This window comes from Triticum dicoccoides, chromosome 7A (genome assembly GCF_002162155.2).
Source record: "Triticum dicoccoides isolate Atlit2015 ecotype Zavitan chromosome 7A, WEW_v2.0, whole genome shotgun sequence".
In the NCBI taxonomy this organism is placed as follows: domain Eukaryota; kingdom Viridiplantae; phylum Streptophyta; class Magnoliopsida; order Poales; family Poaceae; genus Triticum; species Triticum dicoccoides.
In genome coordinates this window covers 720,782,064-720,796,868 of record NC_041392.1, presented here as the reverse complement: position 1 = coordinate 720,796,868, position 14,805 = coordinate 720,782,064, and the positions used below count along the sequence as shown (strand labels likewise).

The window sequence follows — 14,805 nt, the reverse complement described above, 5'->3', positions numbered from 1 at the left end:
GTTGGAATAGGATTCGCGGAGGGGGAAAAGAGAGAGGGGGGGGCGGCCACCTCTCCTAGTCCTAATAGGACTAGGGGAAGGGGGAGGCGCACAGCCCATGTAGGGCTGCCTCTTCCCTTTTCATCTAAGGCCCATCATGGCCCATTTAGCTCCCGGGGGGTTCCGGTAACCTTCCCGGTACTCCGGTAAAATCCTGATTTCACCCGGAACACTTCCGATATCCAAACATAGGCTTCCAATATATCAATCTTTACGTCTCGACCATTTCGAGACTCCTCGTCATGTCCGTGATCACATCCGGGACTCCGAACAACCTTCGGTACATCAAAATGCATAAACTCATAATATAACTGTCATCGTAACCTTAAGGGTGTGTTTGGTAGGGTGCATGGAGGGTGCACGAGGGCAAAAGTTCCCAATCCGACCCACTTTTGTTTGTTTGGTAGGGTGCATGGGCTCATCTGAGCTATGCTCATCTGATGCATAAAAGTGCCCTCAGCCATGCTCATCTCATGCACCCCAGACAGGGTGCATCGAGGCAGCTTTGCTGGCCCTGACACTCGTCCCCACCGACCAGACCACGTCCAGATATGTTTATTTTTTCAAAAAGAATCAGAATTTCAAAATTTGTTTAAATTTTTGAAAAACCTTAGAATTTCATAAAAAAAATGAAAAGTTTGAATTTCAAAATTGTTTAAATTTTCAAAAAAATCATAATTTCAAAATTTGTTTGAATTTTCAATAAATATTTGAAATTTCAATTTTTCTAAAAAAATCGTAAATGTTCGGAATTTCAAAAGGAAATCAAAATTTGTTTGAATTCTGAAAAAATAGAGTTTTTTTATAAATTTTCAAATTTTGTTTAAATTTTCAAAAAAAACTCGTAATTTCAAATATGTTCAAATTAAAAAAAGAATTTCAAAATTTAGTTTAATTCTCCAAAAAAGTTTAGAATATCAATTTTTATTTAAATTTTCAAAATATGTTTAAATTTGTGTTGAGATTTTTTCGATTTTGTTCATCATTCAAAAAATATATTCAGAATTCGAAATTGTTCAGCATGTCTAAACACATGCGGGCTACCAAACAAACTCAGCTCAGTATGTCTCAACGCATACATCACTGCCAAACAATAACAACTGCATGGACTCAGCATGTCTACACTTAGCATGTATGACATGAGAACAACTAGGCTAGGTCCATACATACTACCAAACACACCCTAAGCGTGCGGACCCTACGGGTTCGAGAACAATGTAGACATGACCGAGACACGTCTCCGGTCAATAACCAATAGCGGGACCTGGATGCCCATATTGGCTCCTACATATTCTACGAAGATCTTTATCGGTCAGACCGCATAACAATATACATTGTTCCCTTTACCATCGGTATGTTACTTGCCCGAGATTCGATCGTCGGTATCCAATACCTAGTTCAATCTCGTTACCGGCAAGTCTCTTTACTCGTTCTGTAATACATCATCCCGCAACTAACTTATTAGTTGCAATGCTTGCAAGGCTTATGTGATGTGCATTACCGAGAGGGCCCAGAGATACCTCTCCGACAATCGGAGTGACAAAACCTAATCTCGAAATACGCCAACCCAACATGTACCTTTGGAGACACCTGTAGTACTCCTTTATAATCACCCAGTTACGTTGTGACGTTTGGTAGTACCCAAAGTGTTCCTCCGGTAAACGGGAGTTGCATAATCTCATAGTTATAGGAACATGTATAAGTCATGAAGAAAGCAATAGCAACATACTAAACGATCGGGTGCTAAGCTAATGGAAATGGGTCATGTCAATCAGATCATTCAACTAATGATGTGACCTCATTAATCAAATAACAACACTTTGTTCATGGTCAGGAAACATAACCATCTTTGATTAACGAGCTAGTCAAGTAGAGGTATACTAGTGACACTAAGTTTGTCTATGTATTCACACATGTATTATGTTTCCGGTTAATACAATTCTAGCATGAATAATAAACATTTATCATGATATAAGGAAATAAATAATAACTTTATTATTGCCTCTAGGGCATATTTCCTTCAGTCTCCCACTTGCACTAGAGTCAATAATCTAGATTACACTGTAATGATTCTAACACCCATGGAGTCTTGGTGCTGATCATGTTTTGCTCGTGGAAGAGGCTTAGTCAACGGGTCTGCAACATTCAGATCCGTATGTATCTTGCAAGTCTCTATGTCTCCCACCTGGACTAGATCCCGGATGGAGTTGAAGTGTCTCTTGATGTGCTTGGTCCTTTTGTGAAATCTGGATTCCTTTGCCAAGGCAATTGCACCAGTATTGTCACAAAAGATTTTCATTGGACCCGATGCACTAGGTATAACACCTAGATCGGATATGAACTCCTTCATCCAGACTCCTTCGTTCGCTGCTTCCGAAGCAGCTATGTACTCCGCTTCACATGTAGATCCTGCTACGACGCTTTGTTTAGAACTGCACCAACTGACAGCTCCACCGTTTAACGTAAAGACGTATCCGGTTTGCGATTTAGAATCGTCCGGATCAGTGTCAAAGCTTGCATCAATGTAACCTTTTACGGTGATCTCTTTGTCACCTCCATATACGAGAAACATATCCTTAGTCCTTTTCAGGTATTTCAGGATGTTCTTGACCGCTGTCCAGTGATCCACTCCTGGATTACTTTGGTACCTCCCTGCTAAACTTATAGCAAGGCACACATCAGGTCTGGTACACAGCATTGCATACATGATAGAGCCTATGGCTGAAGCATAGGGAACATCTTTCATTTTCTCTCTATCTTCTGCAGTGCTCGGGCATTGAGTCTTACTCAACTTCACACCTTGTAACACAGGCAAGAACCCTTTCTTTGCTTGATCCATTTTGAACTTCTTCAAAACTTTGTCAAGGTATGTGCTTTGTGAAAGTCCAATTAAGCGTCTTGATCTATCTCTATAGATCTTAATGCCTAATATGTAAGCAGCTTCACCGAGGTCTTTCATTGAAAAACTCCTATTCAAGTATCCCTTTATGCTATCCAAAAATTCTATATCATTTCCAATTAGTAATATGTCATCCACATATAATATCAAAAATGCTACAGAGCTCCCACTCACTTTCTTGTAAATACAGGCTTCTCCGAAAGTCTGTATAAAACCAAATGCTTTGATCACACTATCGAAGCGTTTATTCCAACTCCGAGAGGCTTGCACCAGTCCATAAATGGATCGCTGGAGCTTGCACACTTTGTTAGCTCTCTTTGGATCGACAAAACCTTCCGGTTGCATCATATACAACTCTTCTTCCAGAAATCCATTCAGGAATGCAGTTTTGACATCCATCTGCCAAATTTCATAATCATAAAATGCGGCAATCGCTAACATGATTCGGACGGACTTAAGCATCGCTACGGGTGAGAAGGTCTCATCGTAGTCAATCCCTTGAACTTGCCGAAAACCTTTCGCGACAAGTCGAGCTTTGTAGACAGTAACATTACCATCAGCGTCAGTCTTCTTCTTGAAGATCCATTTATTCTCAATTGCTTGCCGATCATCGGGCAAGTCAACCAAAGTCCATACTTTGTTCTCATACATGGATCCCATCTCAGATTTCATGGCTTCAAGCCACTTTGCGGAATCTGGGCTCACCATCGCTTCTTCATAGTTCGTAGGTTCATCATGATCTAGTAGCATGACTTCCAGAACAGGATTACCGTACCACTCTGGTGTGGATCTTACTCTGGTTGATCTACGAGGTTCAGTAGTATCTTGATCTGAAGTTTCATGATCATTATCATTAGCTTCCTCACTAACTGGTGTAGGTGTCACTGAAACAGTTTTCTGTGATGTACTACTTTCCAGTAAGGGAGCAGGTACAGTTACCTCGTCAAGTTCTACTTTCCTCCCACTCACTTCTTTTGAGAGAAACTCCTTCTCTAGAAAGGATCCATTCTTAGCAACGAATATCTTGCCTTCGGATCTGTGATAGAAGGTGTACCCAACAATCTCCTTTGGGTATCCTATGAAGACACATTTCTCCGATTTGGGTTCGAGCTTATCAGGTTGAAGCTTTTTCACATAAGCATCGCAACCCCAAACTTTAAGAAACGACAACTTTGGTTTCTTGCCAAACCATAGTTCATAAGGTGTCGTCTCAACGGATTTTGATGGTGCCCTATTTAACGTGAATGCGCCCGTCTCTAAAGCATAACCCCAAAACGATAGCGGTAAATCTATAAGAGACATCATAGATCGCACCATATCTAGTAAAGTACGATTACGACGTTCGGACACACCATTACGCTGTGGTGTTCCGGGTGGCGTGAGTTGCGAAACTATTCCACAGTTTTTCAAATGTACACCAAACTCGTAACTCAAATATTCTCCTCCATGATCAGATCGTAGAAACTTTATTTTCTTGTTACGATGATTTTCACCTTCACTCTGAAATTCTTTGAACTTTTCAAATGTTTCAGACTTATGTTTCATTAAGTAGATATACCCATATCTTCTTAAATCATCTGTGAAGGTGAGAAAATAACGATATCCGCCACGAGCCTCAATATTCATCGGACCACATACATCGGTATGTATGATTTCCAACAAATCTGTTGCTCTCTCCATAGTACCGGAGAACGGTGTTTTAGTCATCTTGCCCATGAGGCACGGTTCGCAAGTACCAAGTGATTCATAATCTAGTGGTTCCAAAAGTCCATCAGTATGGAGTTTCTTCATGCGCTTTACACCGATATGACCTAAATGACAGTGCCACAAATAAGTTGCACTTTCATTATCAACTCTGCATCTTTTGGCTTCAACATTATGAATATGTGTATTACTACTATCGAGATTCAATAAGAATAGACCACTCTTCAAGGGTGCATGACCATAAAAGATATTACTCATATAAATAGAACAACCATTATTCTCTGATTTAAATGAATAACCGTCTCGCATTAAACAAGATCCAAATATAATGTTCATGCTCAACGCTGGCACCAAATAACAATTATTTAGGTCTAATATTAATCCCGAAGGTAGATGTAGAGGTAGCGTGCCGACCGCGATCACATCGACTTTGGAACCGTTTCCCACGCGCATCGTCACCTCGTCCTTTGCCAGTGCCCGCTTATTCCGTAGTCCCTGTTTCGAGTTGCAAATATTAGCAACAGAACCAGTATCAAATACCCAGGTGCTACTGTGAGCTCTAGTAAGGTACACATCAATAACATGTATATCACATATACCTTTGTTCACCTTGCCATCCTTCTTATCCGCCAAATACTTGGGGCAGTTCCGCTTCCAGTGACCAGTCTGCTTGCAGTAAAAGCACTCAGTTTCAGGCTTAGGTCCAGACTTGGGTTTCTTCTCCTGAGTAGCAACTTGCTTGCTGTTCTTCTTGAAGTTCCCCTTCTTCTTCCCTTTGCCCTTTTTCTTGAAACTAGTGGTCTTGTTAACCATCAACACTTGATGCTCCTTCTTGATTTCTACCTCCGCAGTTTTCAGCATTGCAAAGAGCTCGGGAATAGTCTTGTTCATCCCTTGCATATTATAGTTCATCACGAAGCTCTTGTAGCTTGGTGGCAGTGATTGAAGAATTCTGTCAATGACGCAATCATCTGGAAGATTAACTCCCAGTTGAATCAAGTGATTATTATACCCAGACATTTTGAGTATATGCTCACTGACAGAACTGTTCTCCTCCATCTTGCAGCTATAGAACTTATTGGAGACTTCATATCTCTCAATCTGGGCATTTGCTTGAAATACTAACTTCAACTCCTGGAACATCTCATATGCTCCATGACGTTCAAAACGTCGTTGAAGTCCCGATTCTAAGCCGTAAAGCATGGCACACTGAACTATCGAGTAGTCATCAGCTTTGCTCTGCCAGACGTTCATAACATCTGGTGTTACTCCAGCAGTAGGCCTGGCACCTAGTGGTGCTTCCAGGACGTAATTCTTCTGAGCAGCAATGAGGATAATCCTCAATTTACGGACCCAGTCCGTATAATTGCTACCATCATCTTTCAACTTTACTTTCTCAAGGAACGCATTAAAATTCAACGGAACAACAACACGAGCCATCTATCTACAATCAACATAAACAAGCAAGATACTATCAGGGACTAAGTTCATGATAAATTTGAGTTCAATTAATCATATTACTTAAGAACTCCCACTTAGATAGACATCCCTCTAATCTTCTAAGTGATCATGTGATCCAAATCAACTAAACCATACCGATCATCACGTGAGATGGAGTAGTTTTCAATGGTGAACATCGTTATGTTGATCATATCTACTATATGATTCACGCTCGACCTTTCGGTCTCCGTGTTCCGAGGCCATATATGCATATGCTAGGCTCGTCAAGTTTAACCTGAGTATTCTGCGTGTGCAAAAACTGGCTTGCACCCGTTGTAGATGGACGTAGAGGTTATCACACCCGATCATCACGTGGTGTCTGGGCACGACGAACTTTGGCAACGGTGCATACTCAGGGAGAACACTTCTTGATAATTTAGTGAGAGATCATCTTATAATGCTACCGTCAATCAAAGCAAGATAAGATGCATAAAAGGATAAACATCACATGCAATCAATATAAGTGATATGATATGGCCATCATCATCTTGTGCTTGTGATCTCCATCTCCGAAGCACCATCGTGTGGGCTCCGTCGGACATTTATGTGATTACATATAAAGCTAGGGTGTTTTCCGCAAAAAATCTGCCACATAGGGGCTCCGTCGGACATTTATGTGATTACATATAAAGCTAGGGTGTTTTCCGCAAAAATCTGCCACATAGGCACCCGACAGGCGGGCTCCATCGGTCAGATACACTGTCAATACGTGTTTATACGCGATTTAAACCTTTTTATAACGGCTAGCCCCAAACTTGATACTAACATGTAAAAAATACGAATAATGGTACCAATCTACATGTAATGCCCCAATTGTAATACTTCTATGTAATTAACTACTCTCGACTAGTACTAGTAGCACTCGATGGGTGGTCGCGGCGCCGCCGGTCTCGTACCGGCCGGTAACTTAAGATTTTGATTGCACATTCAAGGCCAAACCATGTAAATCGAGGAGCTGATTCAAAGATAGGGCCGGCCGGTTGGTTGTGATTTCTGTCGCGTCGATCGACCAGGGAGCTAGCTGGCGAGCTATAATACTCACTGTTTAATTAAGACTGATCGATGGAGAATCAGGCACCGCACTAAGCTTACTTCACCGCGTCTTTTTATCTATCTTTCTCTATATCTCGGCCACGTGTCCTGATTAACTAACTTTGTGTCACTTTGGCATATAGACACTCGACAGCACAAGAATGCACCACTACTCGACTCTAGCATCATCTCATCCAAAGGAAAGGACTAGCTATAGACCACCATCATTAACAGTCTAATTATATCCACTACGAGAAGAAAAGTCAGAAAGTTAAAAGTGAAATGCCATGGAGTGAGGAGAGAATTATGTTCGTGCATGCATGCCAGGTGCAAAGGAGCTCCCTGAGATGTGAGGATTAATTTGGCAAACATTCCCCCTCCATTAACCACGACGACGACCCTTTTGTTCGGTCTGCACCAAGGATGGCAATTTTACCCACGGGTACGGGTGCCCGCGGCTACCGTACCCGCATGGGCAGGGTATGGTCATATTTTTATACCCATGGGTAGTACCCATATCCTACCCATTAAGTCATGGGTAGGGTACGGGTATAGTCTTGTATCCACGGGTATACCCATACCCTGCCCGTTTGTGAACTAATGTAAGTTGTCGTTAATTAGTCATTAATTTTTTATGTGACTCGTCTACTCCTATTGACTTAAAAGTATGTTGTGATTTCTAAATTTTGGTATTGGTCAATTACTCATCTACCTGTTAGCGCGCTGAGATAATTGTTTTTTTGTCAAATGTGCTATCAATGAGCGTAAAATTATGAACAACTTGTGTACTATTTGTTCTACTCGTTGGGTACCCAATGGGTATGAGTACTCGTCGGGTATGGGTATGGGTAAAGTTTCATACACATGGGTACGGGTATGGGTAAAAAAATTTACCCACTGACTATACGGGTATGAGTATGGTATTACTCTACCCTGCCCATATCCTACCCATTGCCATCCTCTGCACCATTTATAAATAGCCTACGCACATTTATATTCTCGCAGCACCTACATGTGTCAGCCAGTGAACGTACGTACATGATCCAAAAGTTTAATCATAATCATGGGTGGGCGTGGAAGAAAGCAGGAAGCTATCTATAATATCGAGGGAATCACACTAGTTATATATTACCCGGCCGGAGTTTTAATCGCAAGAAAACGGCACCCGTCCCTTTTCTGCCATGTCATGTCAGTGGGCACGAGAATAACACCGGGTGCAACACAAAAGGCCTAGATGTAGAAGAGGTAGAGGATGTAGATGGTGCGTGCTGCTCCCTCCCTCGCGGCCTAGACGTAGACGTACACAAGAGGCGGACGTGCACGATGCTGAGTGCACGTCGTCCGCATTGACTTCGAGCCAGCCGCTTTTCTCATCATCTTCCTCGCATTTTGTTCTTGGAATCCCTTGCATTTTTAGTGCCCACTTGTTAGCTTTTTTCACTTCTCCAGGCATCTTTCTCTGTTGGAGGGAAGTAGATGAGCATGAGCGGTTCGAAATAAGTCTAATGACTACGTACTTGACTAGTACCCACTCCACCTCTGACAAGAAGGTTCATATTTTTTTTTTCATAAGTCAAAAGTGCATACTTTATAGACAAAAACTATTTACAGCTACAATACAAAATAGATAAAACGTAAATTAATATTTGTTGTGTATCTAATTGATGTATTAATTTGGTATGTGGTTCCTGATAGTTTTTCATAAACGTTGTCAAGTTTTACACCATTTGACTTAGAGAAAATTTATATGCATGCCTTCTTTTCGGAGACTAAGAAAATAGGAATGGAAAGTTGTTATGATCCTGTAGTATGCCGATGTATGCGCTCTCTTTTTCTACTCCTTTACGTGAGTGCTAAAACGCCATAATATTTCAGGCCTAGATTCTAATGCCAAAGTCATGAAGAAACGAAATGATGTTTACGACTAGCTGGAGCCTGTTGTGCCGACTTATAGATCCGACTCGACATTCACTACCACCATGGAACAAAAACGTTAGCTTGCTGTCCGAATAGCCTTGTAAGTTAACTAAGTGAAGACGGTACTACCTCCGTCATGGTTTAGAAGGCACGCTTGGAAATTCTCTGAGACCTAGGTGGTTGTCTATTAGTTGTGAGATGGGCTAAAAAATAGCATTCACACTACGCATGCATATAGAAATAGTATATCGGAGTACTTAATTAGCTACTAGAAATAAATGCAATGCGTCTTAAACCTTGTCTATTGTGGAAACGCACGCAAATTTCATTGTGTCTTCTAAACTATGACGGAGGGAGTATGTTGCAGGAATTTTGGAATCCAAGACTCTTATTCTGGTTGAGTGGAAATAAGAGCGCTCTTAATTTCTGGTCGGCCTCATGAGCGTAAATCACGGCCTTTTGAGTTTTCAATCATTTACTAGCTCAGTAAAACCAGCCATCATATTTTATTTGCAAAAAGCCCATTAAATAAAAGATGGTCATAGGCTTAAAAACATATCACAAATTTATAAACCATGATTTGTTTTTTAAAAAAAATCACGGATTTAGAAATTATTTCTGGATTTCAGAAAATGTTAGTGGATTTTAAGAAAAGTTTCAAAATTAGGAAATGTTCCCAGACTTTGAAAATGATTAATAACTTAAAAATATCTATGAGATTAATAAAATGTTCATGAATTTGATAAAAATCACAGTTTTTAATCAATTTCATGAATTAATATGTGAAAAAATTGAAAATAAAAACAACCAAGAAAAGAGGAAAAATAAAAGGAAAATAAGAAAACCGTAGAGAAAATACAAAAACAAAAAACAAAACAGTAAACCAATGCCTTCTAGAAGCTTCTCAAAACCAGGAAAACCACTCGACCCAGTAAGGCTATATAGGTGTGCGTTTTGTATAGAAACCATTATAATATCATAATACGGGTAGACCCCGGTCCACTCTTTTTTAAACTGGAATTATAAAGGTTTCATTACATCATACGATGCAACATATCCGTAGCCACTTCAGCTTATACAAAGTCTGGGAGTACATATAACCAGTGCTATTGTCGTGTGTCCTCACTGGGGTCGTTAGGTTTCTACAGTGCGACCAAAACTCTCAACATGCGAAACACATACTTATACGGCGCCCTCAACGACCCTGTAGCTCTCGTTCTCTCAGTTTGGCTCCCTGCTCTGCTCATTCGTTTAGCTTTTTTCTCTCTCTCACCGGCTCCACTGCCCACTCGTAAAAAACCTACTATCCTTTTTTTTATTTGAAGCATTCATTAAGTAAAAATATTTCACAAAATTTTAAAATATTGCATATTAACAATCCATGAGTTTTTTTAAAAAATGTTCTCAAATTTAAAATAAATCATCGATTTAAAAAATTCTCACTAATTTGGAAATGTATTTTAAAATTTTATTTTTTACAAACTTTACAAATGTTTGTGAACTTTAAGAATATCAGAGAATTAAAAAACTATTCATGAATTTAAAAAAATGTTCTCCTTTTTTAAATAATATAAATATATATAATGTTTGTGAATTAAAATGTGGAAACCATAAAAATAAGGGAAGAAAAACTTGATATGATAAAAAGATAAATATGTATTAAAATTGGTAGAAAAATACATAAAAATAAAGAAAATAAAAAATAAACCAACCAATACCTTCTCAAAACCAGTAAAATTGGCTGACCCATTATGACTATATAGGTGTGTGTTTTGTAAATGAAGTATTCTAAGTTATATGGGTAGAACACACTGCCCTCTTTTTAAACTACCTTTACCAAGATTCCATTACATAATATATGATGGGGCATATTGCTAGTCTTGAGCCTTTCAAAAGTTGGGGTCTACATCTAACAAGTGTTGCTGGCATGTTCTTTCACGAGTAAAATGCAAGCGCGGTCCTAATTTTTTCCCAAAAGTGTCGACTGGGTCCTAATTCTTTCAAAATGCACATCTGGGTCCTAAATCTTTCTAAGTTGTTCAACCGAAGTCCTAATTTCGTCTGTCCGCCGCTGACCAGCTCGCGTGGCGCTTTGACCGCTCCCACGTCGACTCGAGGGCCCACGCGGGATAACGACCAGCCGTGCATTTTTTTCAAAAGAGCCCCCCAACCCTAATCTCTCCACAGCCATAGTCCTTTCCTCTCCTCTTCCCCACCTCTCTCTGCTCTGGCGAAACAGGGGAGATCGACGGCGGCGGTCCGGTGAGAAGAGGCAGGCGGCCATCGTAGGCGCTTGTTCGGCGGCGGCGCCGCTAGGATGGCGCCCGTGCATCGGCGACCTGGAGATCCTCCTCCACGATACGGTCAGTGTGTTGCCCATAACCCTAACCCTCGATCCTCTTTTTCCGTGGATTTCGATTTAGCTCGAATCGATGGTAGTATTTGACTGAATCCCTCGATACCTAGGAGCACAAGAGGAGGTTTTTACCGTAGAAATCAACTATGGTGGATTTTTCTGTGGATTTGGCCGATCGAAGACGTATGTCGATGGTAAAGTTGCTCTGTTCGATGGTTGCGAAGTAGATACATGGTCTCCTCTCTGGCTCACTGATTTTATGCAGCAATTGGGATATAGTGACCAATCTAAGCATGTTATTTACTGGTTACTGCCTGGAAAGAATTTAGCCGACGGACTGCGGATTGTGGACTGTGACACTGACACTTTGCACATGACAGCAGTTGTTCCAAAATTCCAGTACTTTCAGTTGTTTCTTGATCACAAAGATATGGCCTTTGACAATGTAATGGATGATATTCATGTTAGTGGTACACCTGAGCTACCTCTTGTACTAAGCCCTAAATCTCATGGGTTTAGCAGTGGAATAAGAGGAAGTCCCAGGTTTAAGGTGAAAGCTCACAAAGGCAGACTGAACCAATGTCATGCAGGCAGCAGCAATGAAGGGAGTACAGTGTTCCACCAGTGGGACTAAATGTTGGACATGAGCTTAGAAGAAGCAGGAGGAAACTTGTGGTAGAAGAAGAAATCCCCAATGAAAATGACAGTGACAGTGATAGTGATGACAGTGAATGGGATTCAGACTAGGTAGACTCTGACAATGAAGTAGGCAAAGATGATGATGATCTATGTGAAGAATGGGTTGATGAAAAATTTGAGAAAAAAAAAAGAAGAAATCTGAATGGGAGCAGGACAGTGACTATGATACAGATGAACTGCAGGAGCTACAAGGTTCAGAGCTTGAAGATAGTGATTCAGCAGAGGAAGTGGAAGTAGTAGATGCACAAGGAAGGAAAAAAATGAAAAAGAAAGTGAAGCTGAAAAGGTGGAGGCCTGAGAACATGAAAGAAGTCAATTTTCACATAGGCATGATGTTCTTGTCTGTCATTGAACTAAGAGTAGCAATTCAGGAGTACATTGTGAAGCAAAGAGTGCAAATTCATTACATAAAGAATGATAAGCAGAGGATAAGGGCAGGTTGTGTTGGAGATTGTCCTTGGTTCTTATTTGCTGCACCTGACAGCAGGACCAAAGCATGGGTTGTGAAGAAGTATGTGGGTGAGCATACATGTGAAAGAGAGTGGGCACTCAAGCAATTTACAGCAATATATTTGGCTGGCAAGTATGTGGAAACATTTAGAGCAGATGAGAAGATGACACTGCAAAACTTTGGCAGACTTGTTCAATTGGACTACAACATGCAACCTACTAGAAGTAAGCTAGCTAGAGCAAGGAGGATTGCACTAAAGATAATTCATGGAGATGAACTTGAGCAGTATAATTTACTGTGGGACTTTGCAGCTGAAATCAGAAGATCAAATCCTGGCAGTACCATGCTTGTGCATGCAAACAATGGAAAGTTTGATAACTGCTACATGTCCTTAGATGCATGCAAAAGGGGTTTTCTGCTAGCTTGTAGGCCCATTATATGCATTGATGGGTGTCACATTAAGAACAAGTATGGTGGAGTGATGCTGACAGCTGTTGGAGTTGATCCTAACGATTGTATCTTTCCCATTGCAATTGCCATAGTAGAAGTGGAAGATACTGTCACATGGAAGTGGTTTTTGAACACACTGAAGGAGGATCTGAACATACAAAACACAGCACCATGGACATTGATGAGTGATAGGCAGAAGGTAGTAAGAACATTGTAGCATTTCATACTGTAGCATTTCATATTATCATACTGTAGCATTTCATTTGTTTGTTCTACAATGTATGTAGGGCTTGATCAATGCTGTCAATGCAATGTTTCCTGATGCACAACATAGATTTTGTGTGAGGCATCTGCATCAAAACTTTGCAAAAAACTGGAAAGGTGATGTATTCAAGAATAAATTGTGGCAAATTGCAAGAGCTACACATGAGGCAGACTGGAAGAAGTACATGCAAGAGATGAAAGAGTTGGACCAGGGGGCCTATGAGTACTTGGATGCAATTGACCCAAGGCAGTGGTGCAAGGCCTATTTCCATGAACTCCCAAAGTGTGATTTGCTTCTTAACAACAGCTGTGAAGTGTTCAACAAGTAAGTTGTTAGTACTGTAGCATTTCAGCTGTGAAGTGATTTCATATTGTCAGTACTGTAGCATTATCTAACTGTAGTTATTTCATAGGTATATACTTGATGCCAGAGAAATGCCTATAGTTACTTGTCTTAAGAAGATCAAGGACCAATTAATGACTAGGTTTTATAGCAAGAATCTGGAATCTGAGGAGATGTGTGGTCAAATTTGTCCAAAAATTAGAAAAAAAACTGGACAAAAATATTAACATGTCCAACAACTGCACTGCATTACCAGCTGGACAACACATATTTCATGTTAAAGGCATGGTTGGGGAGTATGATGTGAACATACAGAAGGAGGAGTGCTCTTGTAGGGCATGGCAGCTCTCTGGAATTCCATGTAGACATGGAGTTGCATGTTTAAGACATGAAAGAATTAAACCAGAGGATGTTGTCAACAAGTGCTACAGCATAGATGCTTTCAGAGCTGCTTATGGCAAGATCATAATGCCATGTAGTGATCCTAGAGTGTGGCCTAAAACTAATGGGCCTCAAATGCTGCCACCACACTATCAGAAGAAAGTTGGTAGGCCTGGAAAGAAGAGAAAGAAGAACCCACTAGAGGAGGACAATGGAACTAGGATGAGCAGACATGGCATTATTGGACACTGCAGTGTGTGCAATCAACCAGGACACAACAAAAGAAAGTGCCCTGAACTAGGTAGAGGACAACCAACAGCAGCACATGAGGCAGGAGCAGAACAAGATCCAGCAGCAGAACAATATCCAGCAGCAGAAGAGGAAGCAGCAGAACATGTGCAAACAACAGAACATGTGCCAATTCAGGTTGTGCTTCCAGAAACACAACAAAGAACTAAACTACCAGTCAAGAGAAGGCCCAGTTGCAAGGTGCATTTCCCTTAAATGTTTCCCTTAAATGCCGTTGAAAACTAAAATTGCAATAGTCAACAACATTTCTTATTTTTTTGCAGAAAAAGGCATGTCCACAAGTGGGCAGAAGTACATCTAATATGATATCTTCTTCTATGAATTATGATCTTGCTTCATCTACTGTGATTGAGATTTTACAGGACCAAGTGAGAGCTTTTTATTTAAATGCAATGTTAATAAATGCAATGCCATCTGTTCTTCCAGAAATTCACCTACATTACTAAATACATGTTTGGTTG

The 14,805-nt window shown here is 40.6% G+C and overlaps 1 protein-coding gene across 1 annotated transcript in view; it reads left to right on the top strand.

Moving 5' to 3' along the window:
* LOC119334044 overlaps positions 1–13,969 on the top strand; it is a 16,357-nt gene extending 2,388 nt beyond the window's left edge. Inside the window, exons 2-5 of the mRNA XM_037606716.1 lie at positions 11,828–11,997; positions 12,329–13,246; positions 13,335–13,636; positions 13,725–13,969. Coding sequence (XP_037462613.1) covers positions 11,828–11,997; positions 12,329–13,246; positions 13,335–13,636; positions 13,725–13,881 — 1,547 coding nt within the window. The 3' untranslated portion in view covers positions 13,882–13,969. The remainder of the gene's footprint in view (positions 1–11,827; positions 11,998–12,328; positions 13,247–13,334; positions 13,637–13,724) is intronic.
* The last annotated feature ends 836 nt before the right edge of the window (positions 13,970–14,805 follow it).